This window comes from Ruditapes philippinarum, unplaced genomic scaffold (assembly GCF_026571515.1).
Source record: "Ruditapes philippinarum isolate M1 unplaced genomic scaffold, ASM2657151v2 ctg1275_1_1_1_1, whole genome shotgun sequence".
Taxonomy (NCBI): Eukaryota; Metazoa; Mollusca; class Bivalvia; order Venerida; family Veneridae; genus Ruditapes; species Ruditapes philippinarum.
Window position 1 is genome coordinate 196,507 of NW_026854542.1, and position 25,602 is coordinate 222,108.

The 25,602-nt window shown below is 32.3% G+C and overlaps 1 protein-coding gene across 3 annotated transcripts in view; it reads right to left on the reverse strand.

The window, feature by feature from the left end:
* Window positions 1-25,602, reverse strand: part of LOC132740419 (uncharacterized) — a 127,957-nt gene that overhangs the window by 39,986 nt on the left and 62,369 nt on the right. For 2 of the 3 annotated variants that reach the window (XM_060728321.1, XM_060728322.1), the window contains 5 exons: window positions 8,473-8,620; window positions 4,718-4,996; window positions 1,636-1,765; window positions 1,110-1,291; window positions 529-665 (listed from right to left, as the gene is read on the reverse strand). In XM_060728321.1, the coding sequence (XP_060584304.1) occupies window positions 529-665; window positions 1,110-1,291; window positions 1,636-1,765; window positions 4,718-4,996; window positions 8,473-8,566 (822 nt within the window). In that variant the 5' untranslated portion in view covers window positions 8,567-8,620. Of the gene's footprint in view, window positions 1-528; window positions 666-1,109; window positions 1,292-1,635; window positions 1,766-4,717; window positions 4,997-8,472; window positions 8,621-9,512; window positions 9,754-25,602 lie in introns of those variants that run through there. The other variant, XM_060728323.1, reaches the window with a different exon arrangement.

The following is a 25,602-nucleotide window of genomic DNA, read 5'->3' on the forward strand; positions in this document are numbered from 1 at the left end:
AGGTTTTTTGTGTGTCTTTTTTTATGTTTTTGACCTAAGTGGAGCTCCTAATTGGTTGACAACAAGTTGTATGCTATATGAGGAGTCTGCAACTGAAGTCAAAGCTTCTAAATAACATGTTTCAGCATGAAATATTAATAATAAATATTAAATGGAAAATTTGAACTACGACAAGTCAATAAATTCAAAATATGTATTGCTCTACTTTAGTGTTCCTGAATAGGTTACAGCACTTACGATTGTAAAGTTTTGAATCATTAATAACGTATCTTGCCAGTCATAGCTTTGTCGCCTTGAACGCTTTAAATCATAACGTAACAGTTCATAACACAGCAATAAATTATTAAAACTCTCCAAAAGTCATAAACATGATCACCACTTCAAATAGGCTTTTAAGACTTTACAGCAAGCATACTTTAAGTGTTTGCAACAAATATCTTAAATTGTCCTACTTCTTTTTTGTTTGTTCTCGGTTAAGGAATATTAAACTTCAAAATCAAAAGTAACGATTTATGTTGAACAACTCACCTGCCAATGTCTATCTATGCCCTGTTTAAAATCTACCCTGTAAACCTTATTCCTTCTTGTCTGTTCATGTTGCCATGACAATGTTACACATGTGCTATTCTTCTCTGAACTCATAGATGTCACCGGGGCTGGCTCAACTGAACAAAAAATAAATCTAACAATGAAACAGGTCAAAGTTTGTTAACTCGAATACTGCCCTACATTTTTATCCAATGGAATGGCTTAAATTTGCTTAGACAAAACCTAACTACAAACATACATGTCACCTTTTTTTGATGATCGAGTGGGAGATTTTTCTTCAAAAAGACGGATATTTTAGAATTTGCAATAAACAAAGAAGGAAGTTCTGACATCATAAATAGGAAGATTTCTTTAATTTGTGAAAATACCCCTTATTTTAAAAAAAATCTATAAAAATATGGCTGCAGAAAGTGGGAGTCTCCCGCTAAAAGTGTGAGAGTTCACATGTATGTACATACTTTTCACATAAAAATTGTCTTCATGAAAAAATAAATCTATTTCTGCAGTTTGAAAGCAGTCATTATGACTGATTTTTTCTAAATTAACAAATAACAATTTACCTATCTTAGAAGTATCAACAGTAATGGGTTTAGTTTTCTTCGGGTAAAATGTTTTTGTCGCAGTGTTTTCAATACTGACGCCCATATTGTAGACAAGATCTTCCATAAAGGAGTCATCTCCGTCAACTTCCCACCATGAACACGAAGTTAATGTCTGTCGCTTACAGTCGTGTTGCGATTTCCTGAAAATAAAATCATTACAATCAGGTCTGATACCTGATCCGAAGTAAATATAAATCTACACTGTGATTCTGGTTAATACTTAAACATGTGGTTACTACCAAAATGACTTTATTATTGTTGCTAAAGACAAATAAATTTTCATGCCTCTGTTCCTCCTATTATAGCATATTATTCAGACTGACTAAAAAATACTTATGCTGTCAAAAAACAAAATTTAAGGCCACAAATGTTGGAATTAAGGGCTTTTTTAAAGGCCAAATTTAACTTGAAGGTCTTTTAAAGGTATCTCATGAATTTTTAAGTAGTTTTCAATGCTGTACACATTTTGTAAAGTATATCTTACAATCTCGTCCAAACCAGCACTATTTCGATAAATTTGGGGTGAATAAACTGTACACCAAGGTCCCATGTACATGTCATATTCTGCCAATTGTAAACTCGACAATTTATTTCCGTGACAGGCTGTGGCTCATCTGCAAACAGAACAGATGAAACATTCATGAAGACAAATGAGCCGTGTCACGACAAAACCAACATAATGGGTTTGCGACCAGCATGGATCCAGACCAGCCTGTGCATCCGCGCAGTCTAATCAGGATCCATGCTGTTCGCTTACAAACCCTATTACAAGTAGAGAAACGGATAGCGAACAGCATGGATCCTGATCAGAGGCTGGTCTGGATCCATGCTGGTCGCAAACCCATTATGTTGGTTTTGTCATGACACGGCTCAAATTACAACAATCATTCATTTTGAATAAATAATTTACTCAATGGTTTTGAAAGGTTATTTGATCCAGGATAAAAGGCTCATAGTTTGTACCCATAATGCAACAAAATAGCCTTTATATGTGGCTAAATAACCTATCAAAAGTCTTTTTAATGAATTTTTAATACTTCACAATTGCCAGTATGTGAAAAAATTAAGAGTGTTTAGATTTTATCTCAAAGTAGGTCTGTTCCTTTGCAAATCAGCAATTTTTACATGTTGAAGATGTGCTATTTAATGCTAGCCAAATACGATCAATTTTAGTCATGTTAAACAATGAAAATAAAATCAAGATCATTTGATCCAAGTCCTGATCTTTTCTTAGTGAACACAGAGACAGGGGAAAATAAATATAAGGTACCATTCCTAATGCAGAATAATTTTTCTACTTAACAAATATTCCCAAAAGCATTCCATTATTTTTAACTGTTTCAAGTTTTTACAAAACCATATTTTTTTAGATGTTTCTAATGAAGAAAAACAGACATTTCAATCTTTTAAAATTTCACTTATTTCCTAAAATGCTGTATAATTTTATTTTTCAAATTTAAGCCAATGGGCCTTTTTTTAAAGTAGCTAAAAAAGTTACTGGAGTTAAACGTTGATCCAAAAATGGTGACGAACCAACATTCTCTTTGAAGACGCGGACACCTTAAGCACTAGGTCCCCTATCATTCCCTTTAATACTATTATCCAATGAAAAATCATGATGATTATCATAACAAATCTGGTTAACCCTTCGCTACTCTCTTGCCCATTAGTTGAATGTTCCTTGAAATAACATGAGTGTAATCAATTAGCTGCTAAGGGAGCGTAACCCTTTGGCTGCTGCATGGTGGAGTGACTGAAGTGACCAGTGCAGACCAATAGATTCATCATAACGAATCTCATTAACCATTAGCTACTCTCCAACCCATCTGTCTAATGTTCTGTTACTGTTCACTTGAAGTAACAGGAGTGTAATCAATTAGCTGCTAAAGGAGCATAACCCTCCACCTGCTGGTGGGGTGACTGAATCTACCAAAGTGACCAGTGCAGACCGAATATCAGCTGGCACAGATCATGGTCTGCACTGTTCACTACTTACACAATCGGTATTTACATGTATCTTTGAAATTTTCCCTTAAAATGATGAATGGTTTTTTGGCTAGTTTGAAAGATGGACAATGCCAATTCAGAAATTTAGGATGGTATATACAAGCTTGAATCAGCTCTTTTTTTGTTTGTTTTGTTTTGGGTTTTACGTCACATCAACACAGTATAGGTCATATCGTGACGTTCCAGCTTTACTGGTGGAGGAAGACCTCAGGTGCCCTTCCGTGCATTATTTCAGGCACAAACGGGCACCTGAGTAGAACCATCGACGTTCCGTAAGCTAGCTGGATAGCTTCCTCACATGAAAGAATCCAAAGTCCCTGTCGGGATTCGAACCCACAGCGGTGAGGGGCAAGTGGTTTGAAGTCAACGACCTTAACCACTCGGCCACGGACGCCCCATCAGCTCTTTTACTTTTCACTCAAATACTCTATGTACCAATGTAAATAGAATGTAGTGAAGCGCTGGTAATGACCTGATTTAGGTAAGATTGTGTCATACCTGAATTATCTCATATTATCAAAATACCATGCAGCAAACAGTATCGTCTAGTGCAAATTTTTTTTATTTTATTCACTTAGAGATAATAACCGACATATTGTAAATAAGGATATTAATTTATGACAAAATGTCCCACTGAGCACTGACCTTAGAAAATAGATAAAACAGCTGCACTTGCTCATGAAGTATCGTGCATAATTTTATCAGCTGTAAAAATTACAAATCAATGTAGGAAATTTTAGATGTCTGACATGAAACCAAATAAAGTTGAAATTTTTTAAGGGCTTTGTTGTTGTTGTATTTTTGTCTTTAATTAATATATAAGCAGGCATGATTCAACAATTTATGTGGATGAACAGCATGCCTCGTATTTTGCACAAAAAAATTACCGTCGCAATGTGATTTGCATATGCTTCTTTTAATCAAAACAAACCAATCAAGTGTCAGAAAATTTTAATTCAGATTTACTATTCATATTTATACTGGTACATTAAATTTAATTTGCATAAAAACATGTCAAAGATCAAATTACTTACCAGTAGCAATATAAAATTTTGCTAACTCACTCTTGTACTGATACACAAGAAGAAAAAAGTTGAATATCATTTATTGAAAATGACAAATTTACCTTACTTGAATGCAAAATATTAGCATATAGAATAATCTAATGCTGACAATTAAGAAAACAAGAACTGTCAGTAGGCCAACACATGCTAGGCTAATTTCTCAATGCTTGACAGTAAAACAAAAGCCTGAATAATATAGAATTTTCCAAGTTCAAAAAGGGCCATAATTCTGTTAAAATCCATCTTAGAGTTATGGGCCTTGGACAGTGAGCTGTTACGCTTTAAAATAAATGTGTGAAGTTTCAACCCATTCCCTTCAGTAGTTCTTGAGATAATAACTTGAACGCAAAAAATTAACCAAATTGTGACGGCATCGCCAATACCGGGGTAAAGTACAAAAGCGCTTCCTATTACAGTTTTATATAAAGTCAAGCTATATATAAATTAATGAATAAAAAATATTTTAAAAAAAATATTTTTAAAAGAAACACTTACATTCAACCACTACAAACTGGGTTCCGATAATTTCTGGTCGTCCATTTGTTCGGTTGAGTTTACAGATGTAGTTACCACCATAATCCGGTGACGTTATCGGGTACCGCAGAACAATAGACCTCGTTGACACCACGGTAACATACTCTGATGGAATAACTTCATCATTTTTCCGGGAAAAGCTCAGATAGTTCGAGTTGTAAACTTCATTGTACTTTGTAAGGTTACAGCTCAAGGTCAAGTTCTTTCCGATGTATATATACGGGTCGTTTGGGAGAACAACTGCAAATATTCAAACAATAAGACTTGCAAAATAACTGCTCTCAATCAAAGGTCCAATATGCATCAGAAATGCTTTCATTTTCATTTCTTAAAAGCTTTTTATATTTTTGTTGTGTTATTCTTTCCAAAAAGTTACTCATTGGCCAAATTATAACCTGAACCAACTTTTGCATCTGTTGCATTTTGGCAATTCACAAAAAATAAATTGATCTAGTATTTGGAATAGAATCCAAAATATTACTTCATATTCATATTTTGCTACTTTTATGACAAATAATTTCACATCCAGTGCTCTTTTCTTCCGGAAATATGCATCTAAAATGAGCACATCCATAATTTATATTGTTATAAAACTAATATTTGCCTTTCGGAAGGACGAAAAATTGATTCATTCTTATAGAATAATGAGTCTTTAAAATAATGAAAGAAATAAACAACAACAACAACAACATCTAAACATTCTGTACCAATTTATCATACAATATAAACCACTTTCATGAATTATATATACATTTTAATGATCAAACCATGTTTGAATAGGTATGTAAATTTGTCCTGTGGTAACCAATGCATTGCTGATAGGATGTTATTAAATTTCATCCTGTTTTTTGTTGTTTATCTTTCAATTTAATAAAAGAATCTCTTGTTTTCACTATGAGCCAAAAAGAGAATTATTACCAAAGTACTGAAGTACGCAATAAGATAACAGAAAGCAGGTCAGCACCTATTTAATGGTAACCTATAAATTAGGTCGACAAACAACCTTCAAATGTCTCGCACAAATATCGTCTGCATGCCTGTAGTTTATTTTGGACACTTTTTTTTAAAGATCAAGTCAAATACAGCTTTAATCTGAATCACTAAATATTCCGTAATTTTCAAAACAGAATTTTGTCAAATTTTTGTAGCATATGCTTGGCATATTCCTTAGCCAAGGTGCTAAATTCCATAACCTATTTATATTAAAATATATAAAATTATAGATGGCATATAGCCATTAATCATGCATGAACAATTTTTTTTTTCTATTTTTAATTCTCTAAATAAGGCTAGCTGAAATCCGGGCTTGCACATGCCTCAGGTCACCAAGCATTTGTTTATCACTGGACATTCATTTGTTGGTTAAAATGCAAATAATGTTTATTACTTTTCGGTCTCAAATTTGAGGATCAAACCAATTCTGTGTCATATGAGGCAACATTTTGTTGATACAAGTAGGGCTCAAACCCATGAACCCTATAGTTAAGCAAAACACACCTAAGCCATTAAATTCTCATGAGGACGTACTTTAACATAATTCTAGGATATTTGCCCCCTCAGACATTTGTCCCTCATTTGTCTGCCTTTACATGAAAAGGAGGTAAATGTCCATGGGAAAAACCTCTGAGGGGGCAAACGTCTGTTTTCCACTTGACATTATTCTAACAAGCAGTCTCAAACCCTCCAACAAGAACAATTTATACAATTTGTGTAACTTTAAAATTTGGAACAATCACTGATGTTTTTATAACATGATTGGACAAGAAATATTTTTTTGGAATTGTAATTTTTGATGTAGGTCACAACCAAATTGTTATTCACTCACTCCTTATTTCTTAGAATAATAAATTTAAAGAATACTGTAATAATTTTAATTAAAGAATAACATTTTTAATTGTGCAAAAAATGAAAAGCTTTTAAATGATTTGAACTCTAATATGGCCAAGAATTGCACATAATTGCATTGATTTACAAATTATTTTATACTTTATCTCTGTATTTATTTGTCTTTTGTAAATTTTTTAGTTTTTGGTGCCCTAGTTGATCTTTGTTTGAAATACAAATTTTATGTTATAAAGCAGCAAGGCTCCAGATTTATGCTAATTTTTATGAAAATTTTGAAAATGTACTTAAAAGTATAGTATTGTTGAGTAACCAAAAGGGAGCAATTTACATATTATAAATGGCACTTGTAACACAGGTAAATCACCAAAAAGAGGTCAAAATATCCAAAAATAGCTTTTAATGTGGTAACACAGTAGAAATTTAATTTAGTTATAAATGCATGTAAACACATAACATATAAAAATAAAATATACTTGAATCTTGAATCTTTTTACTTTGCCTAAAATCTTAGAACATTTTTCTCAAGTTTGATTTTATTGAAATATTTTGGCTCATCATTCTGGAGGCACGTAGATTTAAGGCGTTAGGACCTTAGTATTATAACTCCTTTATGGGATTTCAGTATACAAGAGTCTAACAACAAAACATTACAGAATGGTCAGGCAGCTCAAGAGTGTGAAGTCCGGCATGGCTTTACATGTATTATAACTTGCAGAAAAGACTAATTCCTTATAACTCTAGCGGGTTAAAGGGTTTAACTAAATCAACGCTCGAGGAAACATTATTGCTTCAGTACATATTATAACTATAAATACAATCTGAATGCTTGGTGCGAAATGAGTTGAAACTAGTATGACATTTAGAAGAAGTTACAATCATTCTGCACCAAGTCTTCAACATTGGCTTTCAATGGAATGACACAGTCATATAAAATTGCCATGAAATGTATCTTTTCATTTCAAATTTGCATCTGTTTACACATATAAAACATTCATGAATCATAATGACTGATAGTATTGCACTGTCCTGATTGCATGCTGTACGAGCGCCACTATTTAAACATTAAGTTTGTATTGCGACATTAAGATGACAGTATTTTTAATTTGGCTATTTTTGTGCATACAAAATTTAAAGTGCAACGTTTCATATAATTAGGCATCAAATATGCATATCCTGCATTTTGCAGTCATTATAAGATCCATTATAAATAAAGTGCAGAGAAAATTGATTAACAATTTTTGTGCTTTTCTTGTTTAACAAAATTATGTTACACAGCTGCAGATATAAACCAAAATGTAGTAATCATTATAAATTTGATGTCTCAAAGCTGTGCATGCATTTAGATGAGACAAAATATTTCAAGAAAATCAAACTTGAGGAAAATTATACTAAAATCTGAAGAAAAGTAAAAAAGATTCCAGAAATAATTCATGTAAATTGTGCAATTATTGGCTGATTTTGCAGTATTTATCACCATATTTCTACTGCGTGACTAAAATTGTGCACATTGTGACCTTATTTTGTTAATTTATGTGGATTGATACAAAGTGAACAAAGAAAGTAATTTACACATTGCAAAATTAATGGCACTTACAATCCACATAAATTACCAAAAACAGACCAAAATATGTTGAAATAGCCTTTCTTGTGTTAGTCACAAAGTAGAAATATGGTGATTTATACAGCAAAATCAGTCATTTATCGCACATCAGATGTCAATTAATACTTGAAACTTTACTTTTCTTACAATCTTTTACCTTTTTCCAAAGTTAAAGTTTCTTGAAATATTTTGGCTCATCTGGAGGCATGCTTTAAAGTGACTTTCAAAAGTCTATAAAAGAGCTACTATACAGTCTTTATATAATACAGACCTCCACTTCCTATGGTACCAAAACTTAGAGCAGCAGCTGCAGGTATAAGCCCCAGTAGATAAAGGAGGATATAATGTAACACAGAGTGTCCCATCTCCACTTCAATATCCAAAATACTTCAACATGGTTTTCTTCTCATCTCTCATTCCTGAAAATACACAAAATGGTATTCCATAAGATCTGAAATAAGTTCATAGGTTAAAGAATGTGTAACAACGGCTTGCAGCAGAAGTGTGTTAAATCCTTCTTTATATCATACAAGTTACAACCATTTTGCAACAAGCACATGGTTACATTTAACTGCTTAACACTTCATGAATTCACAAAATTTTAATACATTGCATGTGAAAAAAAAATAAAGAAAAAGATTGAAAAGTAAGTAATTTTTTTTTTAATCAGAATATTTTTTTGTTTACTCAAAATATTTTTTTTTATCAACACTTTCCACACTACACCTGGTATGGAATAATAAACAAACCAAACTGAAGAACTTTGAATATGATATTAAGATATAGCATTGTCAGCGCTGGTATTCAACAAGTATTTTATAACAAATATTTGAACTGGATCGATAAACCTTGATCTCAAAGATAGCTAGATAGTTCATTGATCAATGCCGACCCAGAAACTTGTTGAGCTTATAGTGCATTAACCCCTTATTAAGAAAAAAGTACGCCGGTAACATATAAAGTTACTATATCCAGGCAATAAAAGTAGAAAATTAAATGATTGAAGACTTAAATGATCGAAGACTTAAATGATCAAAGAATTAAATGATCAAAGAATCAAATGATCAATAATTTAAGTCAGCAACATACATGATCAAAGAATTCAAATGATCAATAAATCAACAGCAATCATTCAAAATTACTTAATAAAACTGCACAATAACTATAAGAACTAATCCTGTGTGATATTTATTAAAGGAGCAGAAACATTATATTCCTGATCAAAAGAATCTAACATACATGTGCGTGCAGTCCTAAAATTAAATTTAAACTTTTCGCGTCAAGCACATACATACACATGGTAACACTTACAAAATTCCTTATAAGTAATATCATCCAAGTTTGCTGCTTAAATATTCAACCTTGTATATGTCATCATTAAAATTTCCAGATATCAATCAGTTAAACACATTAGTTTTACATTTCCTTATTAAATGCTTTTATTCCCCACTTGTGCGCCTTTCCCCCCATATAATCAAATATAGACGCAGAAAGGTTGTTTAAAACTGTGTCATATCTCTAAAGCCGAAATTTGATATATCTTTCTCGCTTGCCAAATATGCATACACTGCATCTGGTATAGAAAAAGTATTAAGTGACAAACTTCAAATGCTGGTATGTCAATATTTATTCATTGTCCGCCCTCAGTAATCATACAATATAAACTTATGCGTGATTTTGCAATTGTTTTTTATTGCGGGACATTTGCTAATCATGAAAGTAAACAATGGATCATTTATGTCACGCTGACTTAATAAAATGCTCAATTTAATAATCATTGTCATATACAATGTATAGTAATAATACTGTGCAATATTTGTTTACATTGAATAAACGTTATGTTTAAATAAAGGACAGATTTTTCTTTTGCAGTTTTTCTTGTCTCAATAAGAAAGTCATACCAGCAGATCATACTGGCCTTAGTGTTTTGACTGGCCTTTTTGTTGTTGCCGAAGCCTGCTGGTAAAATCGATTGTCATATTGCCCGGGTAATGTCACACAGCCGATAAGTGGAAATTTTTAAGAATTTACTATGTAAATATTAAGAAATGCTTCAAAAATGGTCAAGTAAGTCAAAATCAGATTTTGCCGGCCATGAATTTTTCAGCTGATAAATAATTTTTTATAAATCTGTATCAATCATAAAAGACCTACATTAACGGCCAGCCTGTATAATTATACCTTCAGTCTAACCAAACTATTCTACCTGCTGCTAACTTTTAATGTTTTTATACAGCTACATAATGATTTAATGTATTTAGATGTACTACATGCCTAAATATCAAAGTTCTGAACATTGAAATTTCCCATAAGAAGATTAAATTGTGTTTTACTATGTAAGTCTATTTAGACTAATTGTGATGACAGGCAAAATGCCATCGCAAAAGGTCATGTGCTCAGTTGAGCTAAAAAAAAAACACCTGTAGTCTGCAGGCCAATGCAAGCTTTCAAATAAATGTCAAAGGGATCATGCAAACAAGCCCTATTTGGCACACAACATGATGCCATTAAACTTGATAAAGGTTCAATTATAAGCTTAAATAAGCCAAAATGAATGTCAAGTAATAATGGAACCAAAAGTGATCAGAGCCTTTGCCACCAGTATAGAGCCAGGCCAGTCTGCTTTACCAAGCAGTCTGACAAGTCTCTATACTGTTGGCTGACCCACCTTTAAATTTCTGTCTTGATATTCCATAAAAAACAGATAATGGTCAGTTCTGGAAACGGAAGCTGTACGAGTTCATTTCAGAAATTAATCAGGTTTATTTGCATGACTTGTCCTACTAAAAAGGTCATGTTGGTAATGACTATCTATTCACTGGCTTAAATCTTTGACAGGCACGGTGTCCTGTCAGATCATTTACTTTATAATAGGCTTTCCTGACTAAAGTCCTTATACGTCTGTTGAAATTATCTACAACAGCGTGTCGCATCATACAAAAGCCAACCCACTCAGCTGCACGAGACTTTGGGAAGCATCTTAACTCTAAAATCAATGGAATTAACGACGCACTGTTCCTAATGTCATAGAGAGATGCCAGAGAAAATTTCGTTAACACAAATTCTTCTTGCAACGAAAATACCTAGAAAATATAATTATATATCGTAGTATAACAGATTATGTTGCTTCATGAAAAAATAAACTGGTACACGTAGTAACCTCAAATAATTACCGGCTTTTTGTTAATCAGCATCATCGGTAGTTTCCGTTTACTGACTTAGGATGATGTTCATTATGTGAAACATACGTTCGTTAATCCATTCTATTGATTGGGGGAATTAGCTCGAGGAGAATATATCAAATAAGTCTATCCTTAAGCTCATATGTCAGACTCTTAATAGACTATAAATCTAATTCATTACCATAAAATGAAAATATTCCCATATATTCTTGCTGCCATAACAGAATATTCATAGAAGATCTCTCTCTCTTTTCCTGAGGGTAAGTCATGTCAATGACATTTATTTTCCTACCAGTTCCATCGAAGAGCCGGAAACAATGTAGCGGAAAAAACACACCAAAAGATGTTATTCTATAAGAGCATGCAAATTTGAAGTGAAAGGATTTTTATATATTATAATTGTCTGACCTTAAACCAGTTGATTTCTTGGAAATGATTATAATCAAGACTTGTAACCTTCAGTAATCTTTTACCTTACAATTTTTCATTATGTTCAGCTTTTGAATCTGAAATTTAATATCAAGATTCAATATCCAAGTTATAACATTGAACAACCATTTAAGGTCCATTATGCCCCAGAAATGCTTTTAAGTTTTATTTTCCAAAAACTTTTCTTTTTGTGTACTTTTATAATTTCAAAAAAGTTACTCATTAGTCAATAAATACCTGATCATTCTTTTCCTTTTGATGCTTTTTGGTAATTAGTACAGTTACAGTGATTGAGTATTTTGTATGGAAGTCAAAATACTACTTTGTTTAAATTTTGCTATTTAAATGACAAATTATTTCACATTTTAAGAGCTAATTTCTTCAGGTAACAAGCTTAACCGTAACCCACATGCTCTAAAACAATTATTTCAACCTTATTACATTCATCATAGCCATTTCTAAAGAAGTGAAAATTTTATTCATTTTCTTAGGAATAATGTGCCATTAAAATCATCTTAATAAAACACATATTTATTTACTGAACAGATGGATAAAAGATATAAAAACTTCACCATAACATCGGATGATATTTGAATGAATAAATACCGAATAAAAAAAACCATCATGAATTAAGGCATTCAATGCGCAAACTCAAGACTATTTGTAACATATGGTGTCAAGCGTGTCACAGTTTGAAACTTTTCAAGGTTATAAAATTATTAAAACCTTAATAACATATACATATGAGATTGATCGATTTTTAATGAAGGCAAGTAAGCTATGCTTTAGGATTTTTCAAGTTTGTATTCAAGTTTGTATCACAAGCCTGCTGGCTACAACTAAATATACCAACGCGGCTAGTGCAGACCAAGATCAGCTTGAACCATCCCATAATGCCGACTGATCATGGTCTGCACAGTGAACGAGTGGTCACTATTAAATCAGTACTAAGATTGTAACTATGAAGCTATTAAGAAACTTAGGTTTGAGATAAACTAAGATTATATGGAGTCTTTAAGACACTTAGGTTTGAGATACACTAAGATCGTATTGAGTCATTAAGAAACTTAGGTTTGAGATACTCTAAGATCTAATGAGTCATAAAGAAACATAGGTTTGAGATACACTAAGATTGTATGGAATCATTAAGAAACTTAGGTTTGAGATACACTAAGATTGTATGGAGTCATTAAGAAACTTAGGTTTGAGATACATTAAGATCATACAGGGTCATAAAGAAACTTAGGTTTGAGATACACTAAGATCATATAGGGTCATTAAGAAACTTAGGTTTGAGATACATTAAGATCATATAGGGTCATTAAGAAACTTAGGTTTGAGATACACTAAGATCATATAGGGTCATTAAGAAACTTAGGTTTGAGATACACTAAGATTGTATGGAGTCATTAAGAAACTTAGGTTTGAGAATTACACTAAGATTGTATGGAATCATTAAGAAACTTAGGTTTGAGATACACTAAGATTGTATGGAATCATTAAGAAACTTAGGTTTGAGAATTACACTAAGATTGTATGGAATCATTAAGAAACTTAGGTTTGAGATACACTAATATCGTATGGAGTCATTAAGAAACTTAGGTTTGAGATACACTAAGATCGTATGGAATCATTAAGAAACTTAGGTTTGAGATCCACTAAGATCGTATGAAATCATTTAAGATTTAGTATGATTGTACAGAGGCAAGCAACTTACATGTAGGTTTGAGATTTATTGTACTGGTATTAAGGTTCTCATGCTTTCAAAATAATGACAAACTGATAATGAGCAAAGAGTTCATCTTGGTCTGCAATGGTCACATGGGTACATTCTAGAGCCACCAGCAGCCTAAGGGTTACTGGTAATTTTCCCTTGTTTTCTCTCTCAGATCAAATAATGTACACAATACACAAGAATGTAAACAAAAGATTACATAGTGCAAAAAAGGTAAACATTTACAATACATAATACTGAAAAAAGTAAACATTTACATTCCATTGATTGACAGCCACTTGGTTAGACTATGAGCAAATGAAAGTTACATAAAACTATTGTCAAAGACTTGCACCTTCTGTTCACAGTGTAAATACACAAGGTGCTAAGCACAAACAAAGGTGGTCATGACTTGCAGCTATAATATCAACGTTATTGACCAACTTCACAGAAATATCCAGTCATTTCATATGGCATCTTAATACTTTAGAGTCTATACAGAGTTTATATATTGATTGACCAGTATCATTCATTTTTTGGTTGTATATTACTGTTATTAATAGTCAAAATATTCTATCAAAATTTTTTTTTTTTTTTTTTTTTTTGGTACCGTTTGGTATTATGTTTGTCTATATATTAAGGGACTGCAGGTCTATACTGATGGTACCTGAAAGGAAAGACATGGGGGGTGGGGGTCATAATCTGTGCCAGAAAACGCCTTGACTGGACCATATTTTTAGGGCCTTGTAGGGTAGAGACTGGAGAGCTTGTAAACTTGGATATACCTTGAGACAGACAGGAGTAATCTAGCTACGCTATCATGCACAGACAAATTGATAGATGACTAGGGAATTGACTTGCCTGAATGGTGAATAATTTGTTAAAGATGTAGAATGAAAATAATAAATTGAGTTGTAAAATGCTTGCTTTTTAATTCTCTGATAAATACTTTGTCTTCTTCATGAATAAAAATTCTTCCATCAATATAATCATTGTGTAAATATTTAATTTTGAATAAAATCATTACCACAAAAGATGCAAAAAAATACTTCCAGCAGATTTAGACTCGGTTTGATAAGGTCTAAATATATCATTGTCTGCAAGACAGTTAGTAATGATGGCTCTTCAAGTAATGATGCTATCATTTCTTGAATTACATTCACAATGTACATTACATTACAATAAAATCTGACAAAAAGGCGCCAAATGCTTAAAATGACTGTTGCATATGACAATGTATCAGCAAATGACAGTAGTAATCAAATTAATTACAGAAGTCTCCATAATAAGTTGACATTTTGCATTTTTCAAGCAGCCTTCAGCTTTTCTAAGGGTTAAATATGTTGTTATTTTTAGAACAATCATTTCATCATTGTCAAATCGTGAGAATTAAGGTGGAAAATGAAATTTACCGGCAATAAAATACAAAAGCAATAAGAAAACCCCTCGATACTTCTAATATACTGGTAACCTAATGAAATATACCAACAATAAAATACAACAAGAGCTGTCCGTAAGACAGCGCGCTCGACTTTTTTATTGCTTGCCAATAAAAAAAGTTTTTGCAGTAAAAGGCAATACAAGTTGGGAATCATGATTGTAAACAAGTATTCCAACTTTCAAATTAATATCTCAAACAGTTCAGTCAAAAAGTGGACTGGTACTAAAAACTTAACCAAGATTCTAAGTCGATAAAAGGCCTTAATTTTTAAAACAAATCCTTGACAGAGTTACCTTCTCTTGCGTACAGATGGGGGTAATGATGTGAAATAGCATTAAAAGTTTCAAAGCAATATCTCAAAGGGTTAAGGCAATAAGTGGATTTTACCCATATTCAATGTATTTTCTAAGTCAAAAAGGGGCATAATTCTGTCAAAAACCTTGACAGAGTTATGTCCTCTTGTCTGTTGATGAAGGTCGTGATGGTAAACAAGTATGGTCAGTTTCAAAGCAATACCTCCAATGGTTTTGAAATAAAGTGAGGTGGTACAAAAAACTTAACCAAGCTCAATACACTTTCTAAGTCAAAAAAGGGCCATAATTCTGTCAAAAACCTTGACAGAGTTATGTACTCTTGTCTGTAGATGGAGGTTATGATGGTGAACAAGTATGGTAAGTTTCAAAGCCATACTTGTAATACTTCTGAAATAAAGTGGGGTGGTACGAAAAACTTAACCAAGGTGTAACGCCAACGCCGACGCCGACGCCGGGGCGAGTAGGATAGCTCCCCTTTTCATAGAAAAGTCGAGCTAAAAACAATAAGGAAACCCCTCGATACCTCTAATCTACTGGTGCGCTCTATATATTTAAATTAGTCAAGCTGTGACGATTCGTTTGCTGAGCTTCTATTTTAAGAAACAAACATCAGTTACACGTTACAAATAGCTCTCATGAAGCTGTTTTGAAGAAGGCTTTACAGTGATATATATACGTAGATAATTTAAATAAAAATGTATAAAAAATAGTTTTCTGGGAATTGCAGAAAATTAAAATCATACATTTTTTAGCGTTTATTTCTGTTGGCGCTTTCAATGTTGTAAGCATACCTCCAGGCAGTGACGGTGGCCAGAAGAACAGCTTTTTTTTTTTTTTTTTTTTTTTTTTTTTTTTGCCTTAACTTAGTTTATATAGTGTAATTTAAAAGTAACCCTCTGGTAAGCCAATTTTGGTTCGGGAAAGTAAATCTTCACACTCCCCCTAAGCCCCATAAAAAAGTTCCCTTTAAACACCCTTTAAAATGGGAAAAAATCCAACATTAAAAAAAACAATTTAAAGGTACAAGATTTCCTTGTTTTTGCTTTAAAAAGGGTGGTAGGCTCCCATTTGGGGTGCCCCAAAGAAAAAATTTAAAAAATTTAAAAATCAAAGTCCCCGGGGGGGCCTTTTATCTTGCTTCCTAATTATCTACAACCCCCCAATGCCCCCCAAAAATTTTTTAAAAACCTCATTTTTCCCAATAGTAAAATAATTTCCATGCCCTCCTTTAAATTTCCCGGGCCCCAAAAATTTTTTTAAAATTTGGTTCCATCTGGGGAAGTGAACAAAAAATTTAAAAACCTCTTTTGGGGGGGAAACTATCCCCGGGGAATCCCTTAAATACATTAATTAACCCATAAAATTTTTAATAATGTAAGGTTTTTTCCCTTTCCCCGGAATTAAATACTGTAGTAATATCAAAAAATCTTTTTTTATAAAAAATGGTTTTGAAAAATTTTTGTAGAAAATGGTTAGAATTTTAAAACTTTCTCCAGATTTTAAAAGAGCCTTAAAAGAATTACACATAAAAAATTTTTTTTCCCTTCAAAAAATTCCAAAAGAAAAATTTTTTCTAACAAGTACAAGTTTAATTGTTTTCCCCAAAATTCCCCAGTCCCTTTTTCTTTTCATTTTTTGGGTTAAAATTTTTCCAAAATTTTAAAATTTCTGACCTTACAGGTCAAGGTCTTTTTTTTCCCAAGGTCTTATATAAATAAGTCATAAAATTTAAAGGCTTTTTGTTTAAAACTGAAATATATGGGAAAATATTAAGGTAAAAACCCATTGGGAGATGGTACGGATAGACAACACATTATAAAGCCCCTCCCCCAAACTGCTGACGCATGCATTTCCTTGACATAGCAAATTAGATAAGCCCCGACAAATCTGCTTGCTTTTAACATGGACACACAATAGCTGATATCTAACAAACCAGTGTTTTCCACGAGGAGATCAAAAGAGTATGCCAATGAGCGACATTTGATGTGGATACAAGTATCCAAATCAGGAATGCTCACTGATGAAATAATCCTCCCCAAATGAATATGAATTAGCCAGAATCAGACATAGAATTACATGGTATTATGTCTCTAAAAGATGGATCGAATCGGATTCTTGCTAAAACCTTGTCTCAGCATATAATGACCTATTTGATACTCTGTCAGTGACATTTCTGCAGTATTTATTCCCTGTCAACGCAATAATTACAAAACTATCTCAAATCCTGGAAGTTAACTAAAACCAATAGTGCCTCAAAGCCAAGAAGTTAATATTACTAAGTGTAGCTAAAATGCAATGAACCAAACAACAAACCATCAAATTTCTTCCAATGTATTCTGCAAACAGTTACAATTAGCTTGGAGATAACAATAACTTCATAAAGGAAAACCTTGTTTTTTAACATTAACTGAAAATGTTCAGCTTCAAAACTCTTGCCCTTCAGAAATGTCTGTCTTGTCTATATCATGCACAAGGAAGCCATCTAAGCTATGTTTATGGCAGACTGTAACAATGGTTCTACTCAGGTGGCTTTGTGTCTTAAACAATGCACAAAGTCACACCTGAAGTATTCCTATACCAGTAGAACTGAATAATCACCAAATAAGTACTATTCACAGCGTCAAAGTGGCTTAACGCCCAATAAAACATAAAAAAACAAACAAAAATTCAAAACTCCTCAAAATCTTTGCTTTTCTTTACATATATAATTGTCAGATATGTTTAATATGTAAATGTATGGACTATAATAGGCAGACTTGAATCAATCAAACACAAATGATGAGATGATCTGAGACACTGATGTGAGACAATCAGACTGTTAATTCTGGTCCGTTGATCAGCCAGTGTGAGGTGTAATTGACCAGTATAAAGACAGATTACCATGCTTTTATCACCTCATGATATAAAACCATCAAAGGATGCAGCCGTGCTTCACAATATGGAAAAGTTAAACCCACCCATAAATGGATGTCATAGTCTTTGTTTTTAGTGGCTTTTCAAAAATTACATAACATTTAATCAAGCAGCAAAATGCTAGTGAAGCGTTTAGATGTTGGTGATTCAGACCTGGCCATACTCAGGTGACATAGGTTGTATTCATTGTTATGACATTATAGCACTCAAATGAGTTTTAATACAAACTTTGATGTAACACTTTAAAGTTTGAGACCACCTGGTAATTCAAATCAGCAAAAAACATCATTCAAATAACTTGAAATGTGATTAATTAGGGGCATTGAAAGTTCATGCTTTGCACAAGACTTCATCAAATGCAGAGAATGACACAATAGGCTTTTACATCTCATTAAATTGTTATTGTGTTTTATAACAGGCTTTTACATCTTATAAAATTGTTACTTTTAACCCTTATAATGCTTAATATCTTAAATGGACTAGTCCATCTTTAAGTTTGGATCAAATCATTCATCATTTACCGGGAAAACTCTTTTTTTTAGTACTGATTCTAATAGTGAAAAATGCAGACTTTTAAAGATCAGACCACATGGATGTGCCATCAGAATCAACTGATGTAAATTTATGCAAAAATTATTACATGGGTAGAATCTGTTGACACTCTCAGGTTTTGAGCTAGACCACATTTTGTGATGAACATGACAGGTTTTATACCACCAGTAAAGGGCATTGATATACAGTTTGAACTGTGACTATACTGCAGTTTGCTTTTTTTTGAGTACTTCAATTTTATATTTATACTCGCCACTGGTTGCCCATCTGGGCGAGTCCTCTAGAAGAGTATTAGTCATTTTATATTTTGGAGGATAGTGCAAGACACAGATAAAGAAAGATGACCCTATTCCAGACTTTAAGCTTCTCCTGGTTCTTGTGCCAAGTGTTAAAGCACTCATACAGTATGGGACCTCCATTTAAAATCTCATCCGAAAGACTGATTAGTAATTTTAGTTGGCCAGCCCGAGAATCAAACCCACAATGTTGAGATTAAAAGTCTCGCGCTCTAACCTATTGAGCAATGTGGGCTAAGCCTCTGCAGTTTGCTCGATTTTGAAATACCTTGAAATTGCATTAGACTGGTGCAGAATCAAAGCTGTATAAGTACATTACACAAATTCTGCACGGTAAAGTTATTACTATTAGGTTATACTGGGATTATAGATAATGTTTAAATTTATATGCATTGACACATCCATCATGATGTAATCAAAGGTTAGGACATCCTTTGTCTCAGCCATCTGTTAATTTTTAACAAGTAAAATACCTTACTTTTTACAGTTTTTTTTTTATGTCACTCCAACTAAGTATAGGTATAGGCGACTTTCCAGAAGACCCAGCACTTCCATGCAATTTTTTTTCAGTCACTGTCAAGATTCGAACCCCGGTGTGTGGCAAGTAGTTTGAATTTGACGATTAGCTCGGCCCAGACACTCCTATTACTGTCATTTACAATTAATCCAAATTTAACTTTAATCTGCAAACGTACAATATTCATGTGCTTTAAGTAACAACTTTGTAGAGAATCAGCCGTAAGTTTATGGAAACAACAATACTCTTCTTACCTTTTTATAGATTTTGTATAAAAAATATTCCATTAAATATAGCTTAATACCTTTTAAAGCATTGACTACCCACAAACATTTCAGCTTAATTCTATAAAAAAAACAATCTGCCTTAGTGCAGATTCCCTTCCTGAATTCTGCAAAGAACCAGTAAAGTTAATTAATGGTGTAGAGTCAATAAAGAGTATGGAACTTGACATTGACCATAATGACTGACAACATCGCTTGGCAGTAAATGAAGACTGCTATTTAATACAACATAAATCAGGCTGATTATTTGTTACACTTCTGACCTGGAGTTGACAGGACATGCCAATAAGTCGCTTATATGAGGGAATCAATTTTTCGCAAGATTTGGCCAGCATCTATACAATCTATGCCTTAATGTAATTACAAAATGCAGTTTCAATTTGAAAGCTATCTCAATGATATTGCAGATGTAAATGACAATTTTAGAAAATATTTAGCTTATTTGATATTGATTTTACATGATAAAGAATTGAAACCGGTAATTTAAATGGTATATGGATAGAGAAAACAGATTGTGTAAATTGTGCGACCAAAATGTAATTGAAAATGAATATCATTTAATGCTTCGTTGCAGTAAATACAGAAACCTTAGAATTAAAATGTCATAGTAATGTATTTTGGCCTACAAAGAATGTTTTTAATAGTTATGTGACATTAACTATGAACAAGAAGAAATTATATAACATCCCTAGATATATTAAAGATGCTAGCTGTTATGTTAAGAAACATAACCCTGTAAAAAGGTTAAATTGTTTCTTAAATTATCGAAATAATTGTATTATTATACATTATAATAATGATGGTTATATGCATTTAAATTATTAGAGGAGGGTTATATTTCAAAAATTTTATATACGGTCATATAATTATAATCAGGACTCTTTGTAACAAATTTTGTGTTATACATCAAACTATCTATATTTAGAAATAAAAGTGAGATTTCTTCATAAATTGACAGCAGCTGTGAATATAAAACTATATAAACGTGATGATTATCCATTGAAAAGTGATTATCCATTGAAAAGTGTCGTTACTAATGTGCAGTATTATAAAAACTTATTTACATCTTTCTTTGCCATATATGTTTATGTAAATATAGCAAAAGGCATTTCTCATGTTGATTGCCATTAACGTTTGAAACCTTGAATATAGTAACTCATTAATTCTTCCATTTTGCATCTAAATATCTGTAGTATCTACCTTAAAACCTTTCTCTTATTCAAACCTTCCAACATTAGAAATAAATCATGGTTTAAATGGAGATTGCAATGAAAACGGTGCTTGCAATTTAGTTCATTACCATGGCAACTGAAAAACAAAACCCATGAATGCATGAAACCATCTAAAGATTGAATCGTTGCAGAAATTTCAATTTGCAGTTAAATTACACAGCAAAAAAAACAACAATATTCTCAACAATGGCTGCCCTTCTTTTTTTGTCATTATCAGCCAATTATTGTCAAATGGTAAATTAGATTTAAACCATGAAAGAAAATTAATGAAATTGTAAACGTTTCTATCATACATAAAGTATTGCAATTAAAAGGTAATATGGAGACATTATAATTAGAAGTTTGAGATCTCCGTGCTCTAGATTCTGTACGCTGACATTTTGCGCTGACATTTTGCGATGCTCTTACGCTCTTACAACGTAGGTAACATTAAGCATTAAGTCTACCGCCTTAATTTTCATATATGCTTTACAATCTGGAGGCTCCTTATTACTGTCCTCAAAAGAAATTTATTCCCCTTGAGAGAAGCCGGAGAAAATTGCTTTTAACACCCGTTATATGCCATTCCATTAGAAGTTATCTCAATAAATTGCTTCACTGCCTCAAAGGATAGTTCTTAATGAAATTTACAAATAAATGGAATATGAAGTGGTCCATCAATGAATCCTTGAAGACTAAACCCTTGCAAAAAATGAAATAATTTTGTATAGAATGTTCTAAATAAATTTTCAAGGATCTTTAGAGTTACTCAGAGCTCAATTTGGTAGTTATATTGCTTCTACAATTAAAGGAACTCCTCTCAGATTTTTGGTTTTTGAGATTTCTGAATCATTTATTAATTATGACTGGACTAATAACTTGTGTACAAATTTTCATATCAATATTCAGTTCAACTGCAAAATGAACAAAATGTAAAAAATATTTAAACGCTTTGAACGTTAAGAATTGCAAGTCGGCTGAATAAGAATCAGGCAAAATATGATTTTCAATTTTATTCCGTGTAAATTACTTTATTATTTTTTTGTCTATTATTCCATTACAAGTGTCCCAGTTGACTTTCAAATTCAAATTTGAAAAGATTTTCAAATTGGGTACCACAAAAGAGCACACTTAAAGGAGCTCAACTTAAATTCAAAAGTCTCAAAAAACCCATCAATTTTCAAAATCCTACACAGTTGAATGGAAAAATAAGATAAAGATAATAACGAAATATACTAAAAATTAAATTGATAATATAAAAAGAGCTATAATCTCTAAGCCCAATTTGAGTTAAAAAGTGTTTTAAATAGTTGTTAATTTAATGCACACAAAAATGATTATTCTGGAAAAAGGAAGTTTGCAAGTGATCTGAACTTTTGAACAAAAGTAATAGGTACTGTAATCTTCATCAAATCATAAAAAAAAATGCCTCAAAAATATATCTTTTCTGACACGTCAAAAAAACCTGTAGTCACAGTTTATGCTATGGGTCCACTTAACTATTTCTGCTATGTTAGTTGTTTGGAGTCCTTTAAATATAATAAATTCAAGATGTCGAATTTTCTGTTGTGATGCACTAAAATGTCAATGTAAATTGACTAGCCTCTTCAGCACAGCATTTGGAACTGTGAGTAGGCAAGATTTCAATTACATGCAAAAACTATGTTTAGCAGCCAAAATTGAGTCTATACACCGTGTCACTTCAAAGTAAATTCCTGAAATGCTTAGCAATGTCTATATTTAAAGCTATTTATAGTAACAATAGACTTACTTGTGAATTAAGAATATTTTGGGTTTTTCCAAGTTAATCCGGAGGATACAAGCATACTTCTCGAAACTAAATGCAAGAGGTAAATTTTACATCTATTGTCACCAGACTAGTGTACTGTGAAGCTATAACGGTTAAAGATTGTTTGTACCGGGGCATTAGTTTGAGTTTGGAAAAACCCACATTTACCGAGTTCCGTATATATCACAGTTTGGGCCGCAACCTTTAAAAAAATGGGGTCGTTTAAGAATGTGTCCAACAAAATGTTACTGAATCATTACGCAACATAATTTATGCTTGCATTATAAATCAACTGTTCTTGCATGGTTCAGTCAACATGACTTCATACTTAAATATTTCACAAGTCATACATTATGCAAACACATGAGTTTTAAAACACACTGGTTATCAAACATATCATTTAGATGTAATATTATACATTTTTTACACATCAACTACTTGATAAGTTACCTAGCTGTACTAATAACAAGGAAGAACACTAGAGTGGGTGGACCAACGCTCGGCGTAAAAATACTATATTTTATATGGCAAATTCAAATCAACGTCAAACCTCAATGTTATATGTCCATTTTCAAGACCGATGATATTGTTTTAAATAGCCATTGTGTAAAATTTGCTAATCACATAATGATGTGCGTGGCTGGAGCTATAGATAGTCCGGATAAACAAGAGTGGTTTGCATGAAATTGTACCATAGCTCGGCGTACAATACTACATGATGCAGGATTGTTTTTCGAATAAAATCACTTTTTTATCTTATGAAGAAAACATATTGAATAAATTGTAACAACCAAATTAGGTTTCATACATTTACAAGTACCCAACTTTTAGTTTAAATTTTACAGCCCCAGAACTCTAGTGTTCGAATATTCTAAAAAAAATATTTTTACCACTCTACATTTTTTTACAAATTCAGACAATCCATTGACTAATTGCTTTTATGTGAAATTTTATATTACTGTATCAAGTATCAGTATCACATAAAAGTAGATGGGGTTTCAACCTATGCGATAAAACCCTGTACTTGACCAGGAGACACACAGGACATGAATTTCTGACCACCCTTTGACCTATTTTATGTGTTATTTCTAAAATACTACATCTGTCAGTATAGAGATTTGCTTTAATATTGAATTATTGAAATCACAGTGGGTGCGAGCTTTTGATATAAGTTTATAATATCTACAGTATGATTTTCTAAGACATTTTAAGGGGTGTGGTGGCCTAGTGGTAAAGGTATCTGCTTCTCAAGCCATAGATCATGGGTTCAAGCCGTAATCGGGTCACGACCATGTTTTTTCATAGACACCTAAGTACTGGTTGGTTCCAGGAAGCAGACTCGAAAGCGTTTAATATAAGCTGCAAGAACTTGTTTCGCAATCGAATTTAAATGAAAATGTAAAAAACATTTACCATCCCCCTACCCATGTTACATTAATTTGCACCCTTATTTTGCTGAAGCGGACATTTGCCCCCCTTGTATATTTTAAAAGGTAGACATTTCCTGCCTCATGTCTACAGCGATACAGTTGCTAATTTTTATGCTGTAATTACTGTTATATTATATATTACCTGTAATCATCGATAACTAAAATTTACAAGACAAAGTCATGTTCTTTCTTTAATTTAGGCTTGAACGTAGGTGGTTGTTAAATAAATTTTGCAGTTTCTACCATTTTCTTCAGCAGTTGTTGATACTGTTTCCCACAAAGTAAAACTTAAGACAGCAGTTTGTATAGTGTTTTTTTTTAAACATGAGCTATACTGTTGTAATAAACAATTAAATATTACAATATTGTTAAAAAGTCATTCTATTTCTTACACGGCAAATTTAACAAAAGAGGTTGGGGGAATGGACAAAGTCAGTTTTCCCTATAGCATCAGCATAAAACATTGTTGTAGTGAAAAATTTCGTAAATTGGGGAGGAGCTTATATGTGCAGTACTATCATAATCTCTGATTTGACATGTTAAACGTTCAAAACCGTTGCAAGAACAAGTTATTGGCAATAACACATATAATCTTTCAATTTCTTTGAAATATCTCTGATTAAAAGCCTGATACATGTATTAAATATTTTTGATATTTCTAAAACACATCACGTAAAATACGGTTCTTAAGCCAAGTTACCTGTGCTTACAAAGTAAAAAATATTTTCAAAAATAAAAAAAAATCTGTTGACAAAATTATAATTTTTTTGACCTGATTTTAATTTTTTTTTTTTTAAGTACAAATTTTAACACTTACAACATGACCTACTAATATTCACACCAGGCGATTTAACGATCTATAATCATGAACGATATACAAAACAACAAATAACTGTACCGTATTATAAACCGATATACATGTATCCTGTCAACATTATAAATTCAATGATTTAACTCCGCAGTTAATCCATAAAATACTGTCTATATTTAGGTAAAAAAAAAAATCAAATTGTCCGTCAAAATGTTTTTGTTTTTTTAATGCAGTAAGCAGTTATTTTTCTAAAAACCTTACTCGCTTAAAAGTAGGCATAATATCTATTTACAATGACAAATAATTTTGTTTCGAGACATCCAATACCTAATATATACACTGTATCACTGAGAAGCTTGCTACGCTCAATTTCAAGCCTCTATATAACTGAGAGCCTGGCTTCTAAATATTCAGCTATCGGAAAACAATTAGAGCACAGTGTAAACTGGCTTGCAAACAAACAATACCCTATTAGGAGGAAACTGAATTCTTTGAACGAAATTTTACAACTGGACCAA